The sequence below is a fragment of the Carassius auratus genome, chromosome 41 (assembly GCF_003368295.1).
Source record: "Carassius auratus strain Wakin chromosome 41, ASM336829v1, whole genome shotgun sequence".
Classification (NCBI taxonomy): Eukaryota; Metazoa; Chordata; class Actinopteri; order Cypriniformes; family Cyprinidae; genus Carassius; species Carassius auratus.
In genome coordinates, this window is record NC_039283.1 from 17250278 (window position 1) to 17271988 (window position 21711).

The following is a 21711-nucleotide window of genomic DNA, read 5'->3' on the forward strand; positions in this document are numbered from 1 at the left end:
ATATTAGTCATGAAATGCACACATATGTATAAAAATATGTATTTTTTTATTCATAGTAAATTAGGTTACTATATACTATGCTGCACTTATATTCACACATTCATATGAAAAGCAAAATTCACACATTCACATAACTGTCAGCAACATCACCATTAAGTACCACTACAGCAAATGCATATTAAAACCCAAGTAGTTATAATTGTAATCAGTTTCTGAAAATTCTGGTAATGGTCAAAGACTCGCACTAAAATAAGAGTTGCACGTAGTCACAATTTGGGGATTTTGTGAATATGGCATTTTTGACAATAGTTGACAATGTCACTGCGTTCATTAGATAAACCTATCCTGGTGTCTATTGGCATTATACTTGGTGGATATCAGCTGTCATTTGTGTACCCTAATAACACCCTTTTGATAGCTGCAAAATGTAAAGTGCAATTTCTGACATTTTTTTAAAAAACATGAATGCACTTAAAGATTGTATGTGTGTGTGTGTGTGTGTGTGTGTGTGTGTCAAATTAATTTGAATAACTAATATCTGGAAAATCTGAACATGGGAAAGCCAATACGATGTCACTAAACACACTGACCAACATGCAGTTTCGATTGTAAACAAGAAGAAAATTGCAAATGAAAACAAAATATTTTTTTTTTATAGTTCTGACATCTTGCTATTGAAGTATAAATATCATAACCTTTTATAATACATGACAAAATTACCATAATTTCAAATACGCAGCAAAACACTTGGTAACACAAATATACACTTACACATTATTGATTTGGAAAAAACAATATCAGAATCAACATATATTTGAAAAATGCTTAGAAACAAATAAATGCTATAAATCAGTCAGTATGTTGTCCAACCACAAATAATATTCAAACAACACCATTTAAAGGGATAATTCACCCCAAAATCATCATTTATTAACCCTAATGTCATTCCATCTTACAATGGAAGTCAATGGTTACCAAAACTGTTTGGTTACCATCATTCTTCAAAATACGTTCTGCAGAAGAAAGAAACTTATACATGTTTGGAACAACATGAGGGTGAATTAATGATGACAGAATTTTCATTTTCGGGTGATTTATCCCTTTAAAGGTGGGAATTCACCCTCTAAACCTATTTGAATGTCTGTCTTGTGCTGAACAAAAGGAAGATATTCAGAAATTTTTGCTTGCCAAACAGTCGCTGTTGGCCATTGACTTCCATGGTATTTTTTGTTTTCTTCCGTACTATGGATGTCACTGCCTACCAGCAACTGTTTGGTTAACATACCAATTCATCCTCATATCTTATTTTGTGTTCAGCAGAAGAAAGAAACTACAGGTTTGGAACAGTGTGAGGCTGAGTGAATAATGATAGAATATTCATGTTTGGGTGAACAATCCCCTTTAAGATGACCAGCTGCTTAAACATCTAGCAACTATCAACTCACACCTCTTTCTTCACTGTTTGCACTCACAGTAGACATGTCTGATTGATCACTGCTGCGACTGGATGGCCGTGATTGGTTAACGGCACCTTGTGAAGGAGAGCCATATGTGGCAGGCACAGGGAAACTGGGGACTAAGATAATCCGTGCATCTTGGTAATAAGGAGGTGTTTGAATAGCAGTGGGATAGTAAAATGAGCAATCTGTGAATGGCATCCTTCTCTGGATATGAGGGACAGCGGGCTTAATTTGGTTGTACCCAGACGGTAACAGATATGGGTAATGATGGAGTGCCATTCCGTAGCCTGCCCTGTTGTCCACTGCTACATTATGGTGTGTCCGTGGCAACATTTGCAGTGTTTCTTCACTGCTGTTCATCGGTGACCGATGCTCTGAAATGTTGTCTGCTGACTGACTTCGGGGTAAAACTGGAGTCACAGGAGAATGTGGGGAGAAACTGGGAGTCGTTCGAGGGGAATGGTTGGAGCTGCCAGGGGACAGAGAGCCTAAACAGCAGAGCAAAATTTGAGTGAACATCTTTAAACAAGGTGTTTAGAAATAAACCCACTCTTGTAATTTCAGAGAGATGCTTACCATTACTGCCAGTTTTCACAGTGCTGCTACGAGTGCCTCTCCCACGCAGCACATCAGATACCTTAAAACAAAACCACATGAATAATTGTATTTCGAAAAGTCACAGAAGTTATGGATTATGAGGCTAATGGGGGTTTCGACTCCAAGGGCCACGAACTGAGAGGCCTGGAATGGACTGACACAGGAAATAAGGCTAAAATTTGAGATGAATTTGATGATGTGAAGTAAAGATACGATAGTAATATAAAGCTAAAGTTTCTGAAGTGAAAGCATTTTAAGCAAAATTTCATCAATAAAGTTCAAATACAGAGATTTTTAAACGCAGTTGTGGAATGTAAAGTTGCAATTATTATTTTTTTTGTTGTTTGTTTCTTACAAGAAAGGGTCTTCATACAACTATAATCCATCTTTGTTGATATGTCTGTGTGGTAATTAATATGCAATAAAACTGAGCAATGAAAGTTCTGTGAATCGCCACTTGCTGGCAGTGTTTGCATTTTAAATATAATCTGAATCTATAAACTATTGTAATGAAAGATTTAAACAACTTTCTGTATTTTTGTCAAAACAATGCTGATGAACATAAAAAAAAAAAAAAATACATCACTAGGCATGACTGATTAATATATAGTGTGTTTCCAAATAAACGAATGCCATTCTTTTAGTTCTTACTTTTTTGTTTTTCGCGACCATGATGGCAGTATCGTTATGGTTGTTTTTCAGACTACTGTCGGCTCCATTTTTCAGCAAGACCCTGACGATCTCTATATGACCCCTGCCACAGGCGCTGTGCAATGCTGTATTCCCACTGTAAGACTGTGCGTTCACATCACACCCACTCTGAAAGACACATTGTGAACATGAATAACCACACATAAACGGAGTAATAAAGATCAATAGTTAAAGGTTTCAGTCTCATGGTTATACGCGTTCATCCCTGTGCTCACTAACAGATATGAACAAAATAGAAATGAAGGGAACCGATTGTGAAACAAATGAAGACTCATCAAATGTATATTTATGTATGCACACACACCTCAATCAGAAAGATGACAATGTCAGTAAAGTTGTTTTCTACAGCATGAACCAGTGGACTTCGACCACTCTTATTATCCTGTGATAAAAGAGTAAAAAGAGACCCAATAAACACATAGCGTGTGAAGCAAAGATTATAGATCATAATACACAACTCGTGCCCCGTGCAATAACTCATGCATGAGGAAAATATAATAACATCACACCAGACAACATAACAGGTAGTGGAAATGATGACAAACTCACTGACCCCAGCGTTGACTTCAGCTCCACTCTTCAATAAGATTTGTGCCAACGTTTTATCTCCATTCTGCACAGCCAGGTGGAGAGGCGTCAGACCTTAAATTAGACATAAAAATCTTCAGGCTGTAATCTGAATGACAAAAATACATTTACACAAAAACACTAATACACCTCCTCACTGTGTTTCTAGGGACTTTTTGAATTGTGACAACAACAGGAAATGTCTCATGTTACATTTCATATGCATGAATGAAGCAAATACCAAATGTAAGGACTGTTTAGGACTACACTGACAAAATAAAATGAATAATAAAACTTTAGTTCTGCATAATTGCATAATCTGCATTTTTCTTTAGCAGTCCAGAAGGGGTTATGAGTAGTACACTGTTACAAGAGGGAATCTTTGTGTCAGAATCCACAAATAAACCTAGATGGCGATATACATCCCTCATTTCTGATGAACAAAAATATTCAAAAACATAATCAGACATTCATGCGGGAAAATCCATGACTAGTAGACTACTTTTTCTGTCTACTGCCCCCAAGTGGAATAAAAAAAAAGTTCTTCCTTCTGAAGTCATGTAGAATATTCAGATGTGTTGCATGATGACACAGACAAGTGAAATTATATTTTTACAGTTATGTATTTGTCCGTATTGCTGTACTAAACAGGACCATAGTCAAGAGAGGTTTAGTGTCAGCACATCTTTATGCAAGCTAACAGACGACTGAAATAACCGTTTTCTTTTTTTTCTGCTATGCTGCAAAAAAATTACCGGTACACAGACAAAAATGCATATAGATATACTCATGTAGATCTAGGTCCAGCACTTACCCTCATAGTTCCTCATCTCCAGATGAGGCGAGGGGTTTTGGGGGTAGTGTCTGAGGATGACAGACAGACAGTTGGCCTCTCCGCGCTCACAGCACAAGTGCAGCGCAGTCTGTCCGTTACGGTCCAAAGCTCCAGGGTCAGCACCTGCATCCAGCAGAGCTTTCACCAAAGCAGGCTGATGGGTTATTATAGCCAAGTGCAATGGTGTCTGGGGGGGTGACAGAGAGAGAGAGAGAGAGAGAGAGACAGTTTACTGATTCAGTCAATTAAATCCACAATTGTATTTAGACCGCATAATCAAAACTCCCACGACTCCTATTACATGTCAATATCTAAGCAGTGTGTCTACAAAAATCTACCACTTTTGAGGTCTGATATGGTGTTCAGGTGTATTTCAGCTGATGAGTCACATCCTGGTGTGGATTCCTGTAACCATAGCTGCTAACCTGGAACTTGTCTAAAAGGTAAATGGGTAATTTCACCCAAAAATGGAAATAAGGCTGTGTTTTACTCACCCCATGGCATCCTTGATGTATATGCGTTTCTTCTTTCAGACAAAACTAGTCAAAATTATACTGAAAAATGTCTTCGATCTTTCAGAGCTTCATGGGGTGAACGAAGGCCTTCTGTAGTGAATCGATGCGTTTTAGTAAAAACAAAAAAACAAAAAAAACTTTCATATTAAAACCGTAATAATCAGTCTAATCTAGCTTGCGCTCACTGTTGTAAATGAAGCAGTTCTGGGGGAATGACGTCTGAGGTCAGCTTTGCGCATGAGCTGCTCTGAAGTGACGCATGAAGAAAAGAGATCATCACATAATAATGTTCACTAATTAGAAGTACAAAATGAGGATTTGTAAAGAAGAATGTAAGAGGATTTCGATTTAAGCCAAGAGGTTACACAAGGAAACTTTAAAGAAATGTTGGTTTTCTCGAGACTCACCGGCGCATGCACAATGCTGACCTCTTACATCATCAGCCCAGAGCTAGTTCCATGTACAACTGTAGGTGCAAGCTACATTAAAGTGATTATTACATTTTGAAAATGGACATTTTTCTTATAAAAATGCATCGATTTGCCACAGGAGGCCTTTGTCCTCCCACCGGAGCCATGTGAGACACTTTTTTTTTTTTTGGACTAATGCATGCAACCTCCGCTGAGTGGCATTTAATAGCTTGAAAGAATATTTTTATATACCTCCGAATGGATTTGTTTGAAAGAAGAAAGTCATATACACCTAGGATGCCTCTGGGATGAGTAAAAACAACCTAACTTTCATTTTTGGGCGAACTAACCCTTTAAAATGTCAGTTCCATAGATCTGATAATAATAGGATAAATTGGGCTAAATCTCCTTTGCAAACAGCCCTGCAGTGACTTATCCAAAATATTAAATATTATATAATTTATTTCAATGTCAAATAAAATTCACAGTAGAAACTTTAACTGACATAACAAGGCTAAGTTTGTGTGTCTGTTTTGTGAGTGAACAGTTGGTTAATCTTGGAGTTTACTTTTGTTTCCTTCACCTGAAGTAAAATCTTACATTGAAAGAACTCGTGCTATCGACAGCAGTTAAATAATAAAGTCAAAGAGGTATAACACCAAGCCTAACAAACATGAACGGAGTCAAAATGGCGACATACTTCACTAGTTTATTTGAAGCTCCTTCATTTAACTCAGGCAAAGGAAGAAAAGATAAAACACTACATGGGTCACAGTGCAATCTTGCATTCAGTTGTACACTACAAACACATTGGATATTAGCATTTTTGCTAATAAAGGAAGCTAATATTGCACACAAGTAATCTGTCAGGTATGTGTTTTGTTGACAGAAGAAGATTGAAAGATAAAAAGAGGTTGGTGGTTTTGAATGGTACCCACTATAGAAGGTCATCAGCTCAGATGTGCTAGCAGGACATGGAGGGGGTCGGTTTGACACTAGAGGGAGGGTGTTCCAGTAAGGCACAGTAGAGAGGGAAAAAAAAGTACAGCGAGAATGAAGACAGAAATTCCTCTGGTGTCACAATGTCTATGGCCCTCCCTTCCAATGAAAACAACTCTCTTATTTCCCTGAATCCTGTCTGACTCATCATGCATCACACACTTGCTGGTGAGTGTATGTGTTAGAAGACATGTTACCACACAAAGATTTGCTGGGTTTTTCTTTCTGCCAAGATCAATTGTATCACTACAAATCTAACGTAGGAACAGCGATGGACAAAACCCACTTACATCCTCTTTAGGCGAGCCCTGAAACAGGAAATTATATAAGAAATAAATCCCATACATTGAGAAAATATGGAGAGAAATTCTAGCGTAAAAGTGCCTTTCTCGTTTTACAATACCATTGAACCGGCAATAACTGACCAATAGGTTTAAAGAGAAACTGTAAGTGCTTGGAAAAGGAGGGATTAGAGAGACACAGAAAGGGAAAGGGAAAGTCAGAAATAATCGCGCAAAGGGAATGCTGACAGGAAGAGATGGATCAGAGAGGGAAAATCCCTTTCCTCTCCCCTGCAGTGAGTCCTCAGATTCCTATTCCTGTGTGTAAACACAGGGGGAAAAAAAGAGTGGAATGTTGGATGAATAAGGAAAGTAACTGAGTGGGAAGATGCATGAGCCAAAAACACACTGTAGTGAACTGAAACTAAAGCCTGCATGATTTAGCACTGATGAAGGGACCTAAAAAGATGGTTTGCTGGTCTTATCTGGTATAAGCCTGGCCAAGCTGGCGCTCAGCTGGTTTTAGACATTATCAGCCATCTTTTTTTTCTTCTATGGAGTAACATGCACCAACAAAATCACTATAAAACCAGCAAAAAGCATTGGCACAATTTGCATTTTATGAATGCTAATATAGTTATGCATAGTTAGGCAATTGTATAGTCGTCCTGCGAAGATCTATGGGTCTCTAATTTGTAGTAAAAGCACTTTTTTTCAGGATAAAAAAGATAAGCATGTTAAAAGGCTGAAGAAGAGAGAGAAAGAGCAAACGAGTGCAAGGGAAAGTCCCTTTTAATACCCTGCAAACCTCAACACAAGGTATGTTGAGAAACAACCCAGGGTGTGAGGGGGGTCATGTGACTTCTCGGAATGAGGATACTTAAGTTCAGATGCATGCAGCAGACGCTTTACATGTGTTTGCACATACACTCTAAAAAGTATAAAACGTAAACTGAATTTTCTTACAGTCATGCTAACAACTCGTCAGCTTCGGTCTAGCTTGACTGATAATAGATAACACATAAAAACACATTTGTCATGCACACACACACGCACACACACAGACACACACACACGGAGCATGTTTTTTTCTCATGTGCATTTCAAATGTTAGTGCCGGCGTTTGATCATGACAGACATGTGGGAGCACAATCATTTTTTAAAAGCGTGAGGAGTGGAAACGGAGACATTGTAATACAAGTCATTCTGGCACATACAAATTCTAGTGGTAGTAATAATGATAGCTGTAGTAACACTTGCCTCAGTACCAGCTGTGTATCTACTTACCATTACAAAACTGCATCACTCACTGTATTTACTCGCTATTCTTGAATTTTTAAACTCCAAAATTATTTTTAATTTTCAAGCAATGTGGCAACCAAAGTTACTCAAAGCTCCATCTAAGCTTCAAAGACATGCTAATGCACAGTTCACATTTCTGGGGAAATAAGAATTGAAGACAGGATATAACACTAAATGTAACCTCAACAATCTGACAGAAACGAGTTTTAGCCAGTGGCTTAGATGTACACGCAGCTTCTGGTAACTGCTGGATACCTGTGAATGTACAAGCGTTCGTGTTTGTGTGTGTGAAAGAGTGCATCTGTGCGTCAAGTGAAACCTAAACATGAATTTGAGGTGATTTTTGAGGTCTGGCCAGACATGCAATGGCGGTAATTGATAATGCGGTTGGTGGAAGTAGGGGTTAACACAACCAGAAAAGGAGAAGAACAGGATGTGAAAGCCTGGGAAGAGTCTGAAAGGTCTGTGCGCTCAATTTATGTTCCTGACACATGGGGAAAACATGAGGACACGGGTTGCGTGTGTTGTGGTCACCATGTGGTGAGCACACAAGCCGGCAGGCTAGCATTTCTAGAAGTACTCAGATAACCACGAGCAATTCAGTGGCATTACCTGAGAACAAAAGTGTCCTAGGAGCAATTTCCTCTTCTGCTCAAATCTAGCTTAAAGGTATCGTGTGACAGTTAAGAATACATTTGAGGAAATTACAGTTAACCAGAGGGACAAGAATTTAGGTTTAACTAGCCTGGTGTTCTTTGTGCATTAAATTCTCTAATCTTCTAAACATTCACCAACATTAACTCTCTTCTATCTTGCTACATCCTGCTGCAAAGACCAAAGGAGATCAGCACAAATGTCAAAGCTCATTTTTTATAGAGGTTAACACCTTACAATAAGGTTTGATTCCTTAACTTTCATTAATGAGCTAACATTAACATTTCATTTGAAAGTATATGTTCCTGTGGCTCAGTGGTAGAGAATTGCATTAGCAGCGCATAAGGTCATGGGTTCAATTCCTGGGGAATACACGCTTTGGATAAAAGCATCGGTGAAATGCATAAATGTAAGTAAATATATTTTCACTTCTACTGTTTATGATATATACCATTATTATCAAGTCAAATTTGTTCAAAATACAATTGGTCAAAATACAATTGGTCAATTTAACCAATACAATTTTTAAAGCTAAAACATTAAACATATATTAGTCTATGTAGAAATTATCATTAATCTAGAATAGATAAACATTTTTGACATTAATATCTTAATTTTAAGTAATTAGATTATTTAACTTATTAATAATAATATTAATTGTATGAATAATTCTATATCAATTTGAATCATTTAAAGCGGCAGTTGGTAACTTTTGACGCTCTAGCGGTTAATAAACAGAACTGCTTGCATCTTGCGGAAGAACATTGTAGCCGGAACTACTTCTCTCTGTTTATGTCTATGAAGAATCACAAAGGTACTGGGTTACTCCGCCGCGGTACGCCCGAAGCAATCTAAAATAGTCCGAATATAAACACTTATTATAAGTGCACCCTAGTGATTCAGGACAAGCTAAAAACACGGTTTGGAAAATGGATTCATGGTGTACTCGCTTATTATATACATTTTTCTACATTTTGAACACAAACAAAGTTACGGACCGCAGCTCTGATTGGTTGTTTTCTTACCGGGAGCGGTCTGTAACTGCAAATGGCAACAGGACCACTGGGAGGAGCCAGAGGAGCTTGATTTTTTCACAGATTATCTGTCTCATATTCTACTGTCAGGGCATAATGACAGGTTTAACAAATATGTAAAAAATATATTTTTACAAAAATTACCTACTGCAGCTTTAAGTCATCCTGCGCCCCCCTTGCACGTTTGCTAAGGCCCCCTAGTGGGTCCCGGCTTTGTGGTTGTGAACCAATGATCTAGATTAATAAATGCTTCCAAAATATCATTCATTGTTATTGTTCATGATATCTAAAGGAGTTTGTTTGTGTGTGTATGTGTGTTTGTACACTTTACCTGTCTTAGGTTATTGAAAACGTCCATGTTTATATGGGCCTGTTGATATATTTCAATAAGCCGGATGACCAGTTTACAATTCTCTTTGACAACAGCAATGTGAAGAGGCCTGTAAATGCAAACAGGCAAACAAACACATGCATTATTCACCAAACAAAACACTGCGTGAATGCATTAACATTAAAACACACAAACAAAATGATTAAATATTAAAATGTACAGTGATGCAATTCTTTGAACAATACAGGTATGACTGTCTTTTGAATGGCCTACACAGGTCAACCAACGAGTTTAAAAGGTTGAAAGAATAACCCTTCACCTGAGTGACAATCCTGTGCATGACTCATCCTGTACACAGTGGCTCTTAATGCAACCACAGTCAGTGAGTACAGAGAAATGCTTATCTCTATATCATTTCACAGAAAGCCTCTCTGAGGTGAGAGTGTAGAAGTCAAAGTTTGGGAACAGGAAGAAAACATTGGGTGAGAAAGAGAGAGGGACTCTTCATGAAATGTTTTAAATTATGTTTTTTTTCTTTCTATATCTGCTTCCAGTAACAGCTACTTTGGTTTGAAGTCACTTCCTGCCCTCAGGGACAATGGCACCATTCTTTCTGTTTTGAATACTAATTATCATTATATTTGCAGTTGCATTAGGGGCTTTCTCTGCTTTTCAGACTCCTCTAGCAGAACTTCCCATGAAACCCTGAAAAAATTACAAAGAAGAACCTTGCACTGACTTGAAACACAAGAACAGTGTATTTACAAGTGCAACAAGAGTCCTTTTTTTGCTTAGCAACCGATCAGTGTAACATGCAAAACAAGATTGAAACAAGTTCAAGATCATTTGTGAACATCCAGAAGTCATCTTAATAAAACACTGAACACTTTTTAGCAGGACTAACACTTAGGATTATGCAGACATCAATGTAGAATGTTCATTATGAACTATGAAAGAGGTCTCAGGAGTGTGGCAAGAATGTTAATAGGTCTGATGGGAAGTCATACTGCAACAGCAGGACAAATTATAGAGAAAAAGGGAACAGAGAAGAACAGGGACTCATTGTTTATATTGTCTTTTGACCCGTACTGAGTCATTGTGGGATTAAAAGCCGGAACACAGACAGCAGGAGAGCAAATGATTTGAATTATGGTACTGATTCATATTCCTACTGATATCAATGTAAATATTGTCCTAAAGGGACATTGCGATTGCTTCATGTGGGTTATTCCATTGTGGCAAGATAAAACAGAGGGAATTAAATTAAATACTGCATGTATAAGCACAAATCTATATATAACACGTATAAGAACAGGTGATGATTATTTAAAAAAAAATAAAAAAAGAAAAATCCAAAGCCACCTGACTTCTTGAAATATAACTTTCTGTTTGGAACAACATTCACTGTTGAATTAAACCCCTTTTTGAAGCATCAAACCAAAAGAGGAAGAGAAGAGCTCTTTAGTCAAAATGAATGCAAGCTGGCCTGATACAGGCTATGACCGGCCTCAGTGAACTGCCAAATTACGGTTTCTCTTTTCCTTGGTTTTCATAAGAAAGCAGAAGAGTTTATTAGTAGCTTAATTCTCTCTTTATTTGTCTCCTTTCCTGTAAGTGAGCTCAACGTCACTACACTTCAGGAAATCTCATGCTTTTTTAGTTCTGCCATCAGGGCCACGTGCTGAGGCCTTCTGAGAAGATGCTGCTTTGTTGATCAAGCAGTCTTCATCAAGTCTGAGGACTGTATGTTTACACAGAACATGTGAGATTGGCCTGCATCACAGTGCAAAGGCCACACTCTTTGCAAGATAAATAAATTAAGAATTGGTTACATTTCTAGGTGCATCTCAAAAAAAAAGGAACAGTTCTTTGTTTTCTTTCTTATATTCTAGATTCATTACACACAAATGCGACTGCTGTGACTGTTGACGTGCGACGCTGCTGACGTGTTATCTTTGTTATTGGGCGCACCAGAAAACACGTTAGCAGCATCGTACGTCAACAGCGCCGTGAACGCTCTCACAACAGACCCGGAAGAGAAGACAATGCTGAATACAGTCGTCATTTTTGTTATTTTTGGACCAAAATGTATTTTCGATGCTTCAAAAATTTCTAACTGACCCTCTGATGTCACATGGACTACTTGATGATGTTTTTAATACCTTTCTGGAAATGGACAGTCATTTTAACATTTGGGTGAACTAACCCTTTAAAGGCCAAATTCAGTATACACTTATTGATGATGCATACTTTGTACAAGCAAGCAGAAAAACTCAGAAAATAAACGCAAAGTTTAATATTTAATGTTTTCCCATAGAAAAACTTTATAAAAAAGAAGTGTAACCATTTAGTGCATTGCATTCTCGTTCCGGGCTCATCTGCTTGCCTGCATAAAGCAAGCAGCATCCATGAGGCATGTCCTGAATTTGATCTTTTAATATAACTTTTTAAAAGACACTTTATGTGTTTCCACATTAAACATTTTAGAATGTGCCACTGTTTTTAAGTGACTGAAATATTGCAGTGGGTGATTATGGATTGCTAATGGCCAAAACATTTTGTTCACATATATTTGTTTTATTCTTTTGAGAGATTATCTAAATATTTGTGGATTGGAACAGATAGAAAATTGACAGGCTTATGCTGCAGTTCTATGGATGTTTTGCCCGTGGGGTATTTGAGCCGGTCACGTGACTGAAAACTATCAATTGGTGAATTTGGCCAGGACACCAGGGGTTACGCCTATATATTTCTTTTGCAGGACATCCTGTTTTTTTTTTTTTATAACCACAGAGAGTCAGGATCTCAGTTTTTTTGACAGTATAGTGTCCCATCACTACACTGGGGCATTAGGACACACACAGACCACAGGGTGAGCACCCCCTGCTGGCCTCACTCACACCTCTTCAGCAGCAACCTAGTTTTCTCAGAAGGTCTCCCATCCAGGTAGATACCACGCTCAACCCTCATTAGCTTCAGTGGGCAACCAGTCTTGGGCTCCACAGTGATATGGCTAAATAAATAAATAAATAAATAAAAAGTACAGCTGCACACAATTAACAATTCTCTTTCTATAGCATTTTCAGTAAGTGCTATAATGTGTGCAGGGGCCTTTAAGTCCGGCAATTTTAATAAAGTCAGAAATTACAATTGTCTTTTCTATTGAGACTTTCATTTGAATAAAACATTTCTGAAATGAGAAAAAAAAATGTAGGACAGGATTTATCCAACAGGAGTTGATTGGATCTTTGCCGTTTGATAATTGCTACCATCTCATGTGATTGACAGGTCGTTGGTGAGTAAGTGAAGAATTGCTAGATTTCTAGTGAAGAATGAAAAAAAGTCCTCTACATCTTGGACGGCCCAAGGGTGAGTACATTTTCAGCAACTTTTCATTTTTGGGCTATTCCCTCAACTAAATCTTTGCTTGTCCCTCCTACATCAGAAAAGCCAGCATTTGGATTAACAGACCCATCATAAATATATAAACTAACTTTTATTTACCATAAATTACATATCACATGTATTTCTGTATGTGATAATCATTTGCTTTGCTGTCACTTACTATACTGCAGGCCAGAATTTACTTTCTCTCTCTCTTTCTTTTCGAAAGAAGAAACTCTTTGGGTTCCTGGAAGTGACTGAGAGTTAGTTAGACCGCAGCCCCAGATAAGGCCCAGGCTGTGACTGACGTAGGAACCTGAACATCATCAGAAGGAGATGAAGGGCTCATGGTGGGGCTGTGGCGCATGTGTGGCATCCTGTACAGCCCAGATACACAAACCTCTAACATCCCCTTCAACACACAGGCCTGCTTCTGCTCCAGAAAACAAGCTCAGAGGCTGAGACAAGACATAAACAGCCTGTGCCAAACACAAGACATGCAACCACTAATATAAAAACTATTACAGGAACAGAAGAGAAGATAAAATTCTCACAAGAAAGGTGATTGAAGGTAACCATGTGTCAAGGCTCTATGATTCTCTGCATAGCAATGATATCTGAAAACAGCCTACACACCATATATAACCTAAAAATATTTGCCATTTGACTTACAGTGCATTGGTTACATTATCAGAGAAACAAATGCATGACTTTGCTATCCACAGCATTACTGACCTCGTGCATTACTGTTTGAGCAACAGTAATATGTGTCGCTCCAAGCCTGTGTGACCTTTCTTTTGCAAAAAAAAAAAAAAAAAAAACTGTTTAATATTGACATATTTTGTCAATATTAAAAGTCACTGGGGTGCAAAACATACAGTGGACCCCTGCAAGTTCACTGAATTGACAAAATACAGACAAGAGACATTTTTCAAACTAACTTCTTTTATGTTCCACAGAATGAAGAAAGTCAGACATGCTTAGAACAATATGAGGGTGAGTAAAAGTTTTTTTTTTTAGAGGAACTAGATGTTTAAAGCATGTAAGACCTGTCATGCAACCTTATGGTGCTTCATATAAGTATGCAAACTATAAAAGAGGAGGAAGAAAGAAAAAGTAGGTATGAAGAGTAGAAATGGCACTGGTATATAAGCTAACAGTACAGAGCAAAAGGGGGAGAGAGAGACTGATATGCAACAGAGAAAAAGCGGTAAAAGAGGAAGTGAAGAGCGGATGTTTGGGTTTTGAGCCCATTCATTTTAAATGCACAAAGCAGTGAAAAAAATGAAAGAGAGAGCGAGAGAAAGACACCTGAAAAAACCGCAGTCACACAACAGACTCGCGCTCACGTCAGGCTTTCCCGAAAATGAGGGTCTGAGAATTGCTGAGAAGAAAACAAGGTGAGAGCATGAGAAGCCCATTGACGTAAGAGAGTACAGACAAGGGGGGAGGCAGTGTGAGAGAAATTAATTTAGGCAAGCTTGTTTTTCTGTTTGTGCAAATGCAGTTGATTGAAAAGCATGTTTGACAGATGTACATGTAAACAGTAGACAGAAACTAAGAAATAGGGACCTACTGGAAACCAAAACTTTGCTAACAACTATCAGCAGTGTATCAGTTCAGGGAAGAAATGTGGTTGAGAATGTGGTTAAAAAGTCTAACCAATAAAAAGCCATCAAAATAGCAACAGAACTAAACATTTTATTAAGAAAGCTGTACACCATAACAGTAAACCTCATCATTTGCATGCTATTTTGAACACATCATGAATTTCTTTCTTCTGTGGAAGATGAAAGGAGACATTCTGAAGAATTGTTTACTGGTCGCTCTTGTCTATGCAATTACATTGACATGCAAAAGCACCATTGACACATATGACTATTTGCATTCAGTGGGATTCAATCCCATGACCCTGGTGTTGTTAGTGTCATGCTCTACCATTTGAGCTACAGGAATGCTGTATCTTTTGACTCTTTATGATAGAAACAATCCAAAATGTAAAACTCATTTACTGATATCCTTCCTCCAGTGGAGCAAGCCAGTGATTTGATCTTTGAGAACAGAAACAGTACTACTTGAAATAAAGTAGATTCTGTGAACTACATTCAATCAAAAGATCTGACTTGAAAGAATGACCCATTCAGGAACCACTGCTCCTTTAATTAACTCTTTAATGAATTATCAGTAATATTCTCTCATCATTTGTTGTCCATCCATTGAGTTATAAAGATTGTACATGCGTGGCATGTGAAAACAAACCTTGAAGCAAGCACACTGGAGTGTCTGTTTACCATATTTGATGTGCTGTATGTATCTGCCTTGATCATTGTTTATATGTGAATAAAAGCTTTTATTAATCTGCATCATCATATGATGTGTCTAATGTGCTAATGTGTCTTTTCAGATACTTAATTGAAATTGCTTGATTTTTATGGCTTAATTTTACCCTATGATTTAAAATGTTGACAACATAGACTCTCAATGGATGAACAGAGATATAGAGAGAATACGATGTTCTGAATAGGGTTCTGAAGATGACCGAAAGTCTGAATGTTTGACAGTCTGACACATTTCCTATTTGTTGAGCGAATTTTCATAGGCGAATCCAATCCAGTCATTTTAACATAATCTGGAATTTCGTTTGAGGGCGAAAGATTTAAACATGAAGATTTTGCAGTGAATTCATATATCACTTCACTGCTGACAACAGACGATGGATGAGGGTGAGTAAATGATCACAGAGTTTTCATTTTTAGGTGGACTATCCCTTTAAGCATACATATGGGATAGATTTTATGAAGCTATGTGTGATGAGTCAAATAAAAATTGGGTTAGTGCTCCACATATTTCATTTTTCAAAATTGGAATTGGCTTCATTTGCTTACTAAGCATTACATGCGTACAGCGATGTTTTTATCTGCTGATGACTAAACCTTGATATCAATATTGCTTGACACCAGGTGTCACTTTTGGAGAAGTTTCGCTCACATGAGAAAGGTTCTTTTCATACTGAGTAAATGTTCAGATATTACAGTAACACAGTACATGCGTTTGTGTTTGTTCCAGAGCCTAAGGGAGCCAGAACGTTCATCTCTGGCATCCTCATAAGAGCCACACTCATAAAACCAACCCCTGAAACAGCAGCACATGAAACCAGTTTCTCTCAGTTACTCTTACTCATACCCACAAGACATACCTTAATCCAGAATCAGTCTCCCTTTCTCTGTTCTCGGAATCTCTGTTTTTGGTGTGGATCATCAGATAAAATCATTTTGGTAATCTTTTCTTATAGGAAGTTGAAATGTACTGGGTAAAAGGGGTCATGATGACTCTGTGCTTGACTCTTGTGATTCAGCTAAGACTACAATAAACAGAAGGCTAAGCCCGCTGAACCTATCACTCAAGAATATTTTTGGGATCTTTTTGTTCTGGATGACTAAGCAAGAATCAGAGTGACATATCTAGGATAATCTGGAATTTCCAAAGAGCCAACAGAAAGTACATGTCCACCCTAATGATACTCATAATTTACCTAGAGTTACTAATAATAAACCAATGTGCAGTTTAACTTTGAATCTGACCAGTTAAATATACAGTACATATTATAAAATATGGTTTGATCTACTTCTTTACCTGCTGAAATGCATGACAGACAATTTTGAGGGATTTTTCACCATAATCAGTTCTTGAACTACAACATGCCATGAAATGACTGAGACTTCATAAAGGCCAAAAGACTCACGTGTCACCATCTTCATCTTGACGTGTTGCCTCAGGAATATCTGCCAGCAGATGATCTGTGCTCTCCAGTGGAGGAGGCTGCCGAGGCCACTGGAAACATGTACAACCTGCTATAAACCCAGAGAAGAAGACCTATTTGTATTCACAAACAAAATCAAGCATGCATGTCAAACCAACATAAATGAAATAGTTACGCACTAATTATTGTTTTTTTTCTAATTAAAAATTTAATCAGGATCAACTAAACGCTGGATTTTCAAAAGTATGTGTAATATTTAAGGTTTGCGGAATAGAATCTTTAAAATACGATGAACGAAACGAACGGTGATTGGTTGTGGGACATGTCGGTCAAACGACATGGGCGGGCCTTGGCCAATGAAAGCTGACAAGAATTCCAGACCTTCAGCTTCAGCGAGATTATCTCTCCCTCATCGGGCCCTTGGAATTGTCTAAACCTTTTCCCTGTTACAGTGCCCCTGAGTCGCAGTGTGCATATATTTGGTTTAGATAGATTATCTTCAAGAAAAGGTCTAACAGACAAAAGTTCTGCATAGCACATTTTCATAAAAACCAAGAAATAATTAGTTGTATTGTGCCCAGTTTTGACCCCTGCCAAATTATTACCCCCCTTGTTCAATTCACTACCTGATTGCCTAATCCTAACCCATCCCCCACAACTACTCCTAAACCTAACAATACTCGGTTGGTAATAATCTGGCAGGGGGTCAGAATTGGGCACAGCACCTTTAAGAGTGGAGAATGTACTAATATCAATGTATTTCGGTTTTTAGCCCAGTTCTGGAGATTATTATGTTATTATTATTATGTTAGATTATATGTATAATGGACACTGTGGAGTGGTGTAAAACCAAGGCTGTCAATTTAGTCAATAATGGGAAGGTGTGGGGAAAATACTTTGACATTAACTCATGCATACAATTTAAATTGCTAATGTTTTCAAACGGTGTTACCTTGTATTTTACAGATGTAAGAACTGATAGTCAATATGCGGTTTTGGTTATGTACTGCAAAAAAAAAAAAAAAAAAAAAACAGAGAAACATTATGTTTTACAACACCACCCGTTGTCACCTACGCGTGTTAACCCACTGACACGTTTTGCAGGCTGCTGAACCAAACATCCTGCTGATCAGCTCAGTGGTTTCGTGTTGACTGTTGCTCGCTGACTGGACTGACCATGACTGCGCAATCATATGTTACGCACGCGCTCCACGCAGACGGACACACATACTTTCACAATGATATAACAAACTAAATTACGCAAAGACATCCAAGTTTGGAACTTTAAATATAAAGTTGGTGATCATTAAAAATAAACATTTTTGTAAACTTACGATATGGTGTTAAGTGTGACGGAAACCGGGAGTCATTAACGCTTGGTTTATGTCCAAATGTACAAAATATCCGCTGTGCATCTGTGTCTATCTGAGCCTCGGGGTTCTTCAAAACTTTTGGCTCCGGGATAGGTGGATCGTTTCTTGGACCACTGTTGTCATGATCCACATCCAGAGGAAAAGGACGTTTCCTTGGCGGAAGTTTGGAAATTGAGGAATCAGCCAGTTTCCCTGCAGCGTTAGGGTTAGTTCGGGTTTGTTTGGCACCATCAAGCGTCCTATTTCCCCTGACACCCACAGCGTCTGTTTGAGTACTCTGCGAAACTGATCCATCACAGCAGTCCTGTGGCTCGGATGGAAGAACTCCGTGTCCATTGCTGCACTTGTGTCCCGGTTCCACCTGTCTTTCTGGAGCAGGTCTAGGGCGACCTTGGTCTGCCGCCTGCGCGCAGCTCCCACGCTCTCGGGTTTTGTTGGTAAGATCCAGTGGCACAGATCGCACAGTGTGATTACTGCCACTCATGGTCATTGTCCTCAGGTAGGCGATATATGGGTTTTAGACGAATCCTTTTATCAACATTATGTAAATCTCAATCTCTTCTTGATCCCAAGATGACTATCACCTCAGGTTGCATAGATTAAACAACATACTTACATTTGTTCTGCTCAAGATGTTTTAGCACAGCTCACTGAAGCACTTAAAGTCATAGTCTTCTCTTATGCACAAGTTTTCTATTAAAATGAAAAGTAAAAAAAAAAAAAAAATAGAACTGAATAAAAATCCTAAATAATTGGCTATACGTGCAATTAGAATAATGACGTTTTAGGGCAATGACAATATGTCATGTGCATTAATATTATCATTATTATTATTATTGACCACGCACTGCTGTCATGATGATAACCTGTGTGCTGTTCTGCTGTCTCTGTAATCTGAACTAAATTCACAGTCTCCCTCTCTCATTCACTCAAATTAGGAAGTAGGAGGGTGAGTGAACTCTGGGGTTTCCCCTTTCAGATATAACTGAATCGTTCGCAAGCTTCTCATTTGCGACACGATTAAAAGGTACTGCTGAGGCTCTTTGCAGTTTAGATGAAAATTGTAGCATTTATTAGTAGGTTCACTTTGTATTTGACAATCAGCACCAGTAAAGGTTTCGTTTTAGGTGGTTGTAGGACGGGGGCATCGGTTTCGGTTTAGTTATTAAATGTGCGGCACGTGAAACTGTCTTTTGAATCTTTCTGATGTACACCAGCGTTTGTGATTGTATCTCTCAGTGCACATAAATGTGTCACGAGCTGTTAGATAACAGGTGTGTAGTTTTGCTTTCCTTTCAGCCGTGCTCGGTTTTTAATGCTCACTGGTAGTGCCTGGTAGGAAGCGGGCTGGATCTCCGCGGGGATCTCCCTCAGCTGATGTCGGGAAACCTGCCAGGCCCAGCCTTCTGTCTCTCTTCCTGTATTTGACCACATTCATATCGGCCAGCGGATCATTGTGACTGACTGAACTGATCACATACGGTCCTTTTTCACATTAGAGATTAGATATATGACTCATACCGATAACAACAACAAATGTCTGACTTTCATACGCTATCTCAGCATCTTATCTGGAAAGCACCCCCATCCCTTAAAGATACATAGTCCGGATAATAACTGTTGGTTCCTAGAACGTTCTGAAGACGTTAAGGTGTTTGGTTACAAAACAGAAGCTAATGAGAATGTTCAAAGAACGATAGTAATAGAAACAACCAAATGAGAACCTAATATGCTAACATTAGGACAATGTTCTGTGTTTGCTTTGATTTTGACATCATTTGCGTCAGCCCTATCTATCCCTATGTACGTAATATAATAATATTTTAAAATAATAATAATCAAGGCACGGTATCATATTATGTGAACATAAAAATCTCAGACAGTAAACCGCTCCCTCTCTTTGGCCTACACCCTACTAGTTAGTTCCTCCTCACACCAGGGGTCTGGAGTTACCTGGGCCAGTTTGGGACTTTCCTTCATTGTGGGGTTGAGCGGGTATAGAACAGCAAACGGAAAAAAGTGACAGGTGTTTAAAGTCCCTAAAACACCAAAAAGAGTGCAGGGTGGGTCTGAACTTGTCAGTTGGTGACACACAATAGTGTGAAAATGCTGAATCACAGCTAGTTTAGTCCCCATGGACCAACTGAAGATCAACAAAACGATTCCAGGATCTGCAAATGAACTTTTTAAATTGAATTGAACACACAATTAAATTTAGCATTAGGTTTTCTGCTGCATAATCAAAACATATTTGACAATATAATACTTTTTTCTTTTTAATCCCTGAGGGAAATAAGGGCTACAATTTGTAGCCTAAAGTGCTTTACCAATAAAAAAAGAGAAGACAAACAGTGTGTTACACATAGTGTTCATGTGCTTCACATGATTACCTAACAATAATCTTATAGACAGTCAGACGATTTTTTTCTGTTGTATTATTATTATTATTTTTATTTTTTTCCTGATTGGGCCATTTACACTTTTACACCATTTAGCTACCACTCATGTATTGCATTTGAAGAACTTTTATGCAATCAAACCAATAGTAGTAATTTGTAAAATTTTAACCATATAATTGTTTTCTGCTCTACAAGATGGACAGGGTAGACATTATAGCAATATAAAGGGACGAAAATTAACCGTCCAGTCAGAACACCAAGATCATCTTGCATGTTTTTCAAAAGCTGTCGCGCTATTCTATCACTGTCAGGAGAGTATCGGACTGATGCTGAAATGCTGTGAAGCAGCGACCTCTGCTGATGAGGGAAAAAACAGCATAAATACTATACAAATAAATAAACAAAATGAACAACAAACCAAGATGATAACTGATGAAACCAAAGGAGGAAAACTTTAGGGACTATATTTTCAGAATCAGAATCAGAATCAGAATGAGCTTTATTGCCAGGTATGTTTACACATATGAGGAATTTGTTTTCGTGACAGAAGCTCCGCAGTACAACAGAATGACAGCGACAGAACATAAAACACATAATAAAAGAATAAAAAATACAAATATGTAGACAGTGAATGACAATATACAAATGACAATTGTAGGCAGGTATATTACAAAGTGAAGTTATGTATGTACATATATATTGTGTGCAAAATTTAAGTGTATACTAAGTATGTGTGTTAGATAAATAAAGTGTGTGTGTATATAAATATAAAGTGTAGTGTGTTCGCCATTATTGTCAGCTGTTCATAAGATGAATTGCCTGAGGGAAGAAACTGGTCCTGTGTCTGGTCGTTCTAGTGCTCAGTGCTCTGTAGCGTCGACCAGATGGCAACAGTTCAAAGTAATTTCATACTTACAGCTAATATTAACTGATGACTAATATTATATACAGGTGCATCTCAATAAATTAGAATGTTGTGGAAAAGTTAATTTATTCCAGTAATTCAACTCAAATTGTAAAACGTGTGTATTAATAAATTCAGTGCCCACAGACTCAAGTAGTTTAAGTCTTTGGTTCTTTTCATTATGATGATTTTGGC

The 21711-nt window shown here is 38.0% G+C and overlaps 1 protein-coding gene and 1 pseudogene across 3 annotated transcripts; both read right to left on the reverse strand.

The window, feature by feature from the left end:
- Nucleotides 1-21711, reverse strand: part of LOC113059105 (tripartite motif-containing protein 46-like) — a 433352-nt pseudogene that overhangs the window by 311226 nt on the left and 100415 nt on the right.
- LOC113059073 (B-cell lymphoma 3 protein homolog) lies at nt 28-19978 on the reverse strand. 3 transcript variants are annotated; one of them, XM_026227324.1, is made up of 10 exons: nt 19062-19089; nt 18175-18906; nt 16823-16931; nt 9697-9805; nt 4150-4357; nt 3322-3410; nt 3073-3150; nt 2709-2876; nt 2037-2097; nt 28-1948 (listed from the first exon to the last, which is right to left on the reverse strand). In XM_026227324.1, exons 2-10 carry the CDS (start codon nt 18701-18703, stop codon nt 1437-1439), a joined length of 1863 nt encoding a protein of 620 aa, XP_026083109.1. In that variant the 5' UTR covers nt 18704-18906; nt 19062-19089; the 3' UTR covers nt 28-1436. The 3 variants fall into 3 exon arrangements, with proteins under 3 accessions (XP_026083109.1, XP_026083110.1, XP_026083108.1); XM_026227325.1 differs by having other exon boundaries at nt 16823-16928; nt 18175-19978; XM_026227323.1 differs by having other exon boundaries at nt 18175-19968.

Excerpts from the sequence above, each read along its gene's own strand:
- LOC113059073 (XM_026227323.1), bottom strand. The coding sequence starts at position 18,703 with ATGACCATGAGTGGCAGTAATCACACTGTGCGATCTGTGCCACTGGAT. Across the intron at positions 16,932-18,174 it reads GTCACACTTAACACCATATC|CAGGTTGTACATGTTTCCAG; the intron begins GTAAGTTTACAA and ends CTGGGTTTATAG. Across the intron at positions 3,411-4,149 it reads GGAGATGAGGAACTATGAGG|GTCTGACGCCTCTCCACCTG; the intron begins GTAAGTGCTGGA and ends GTCTAATTTAAG.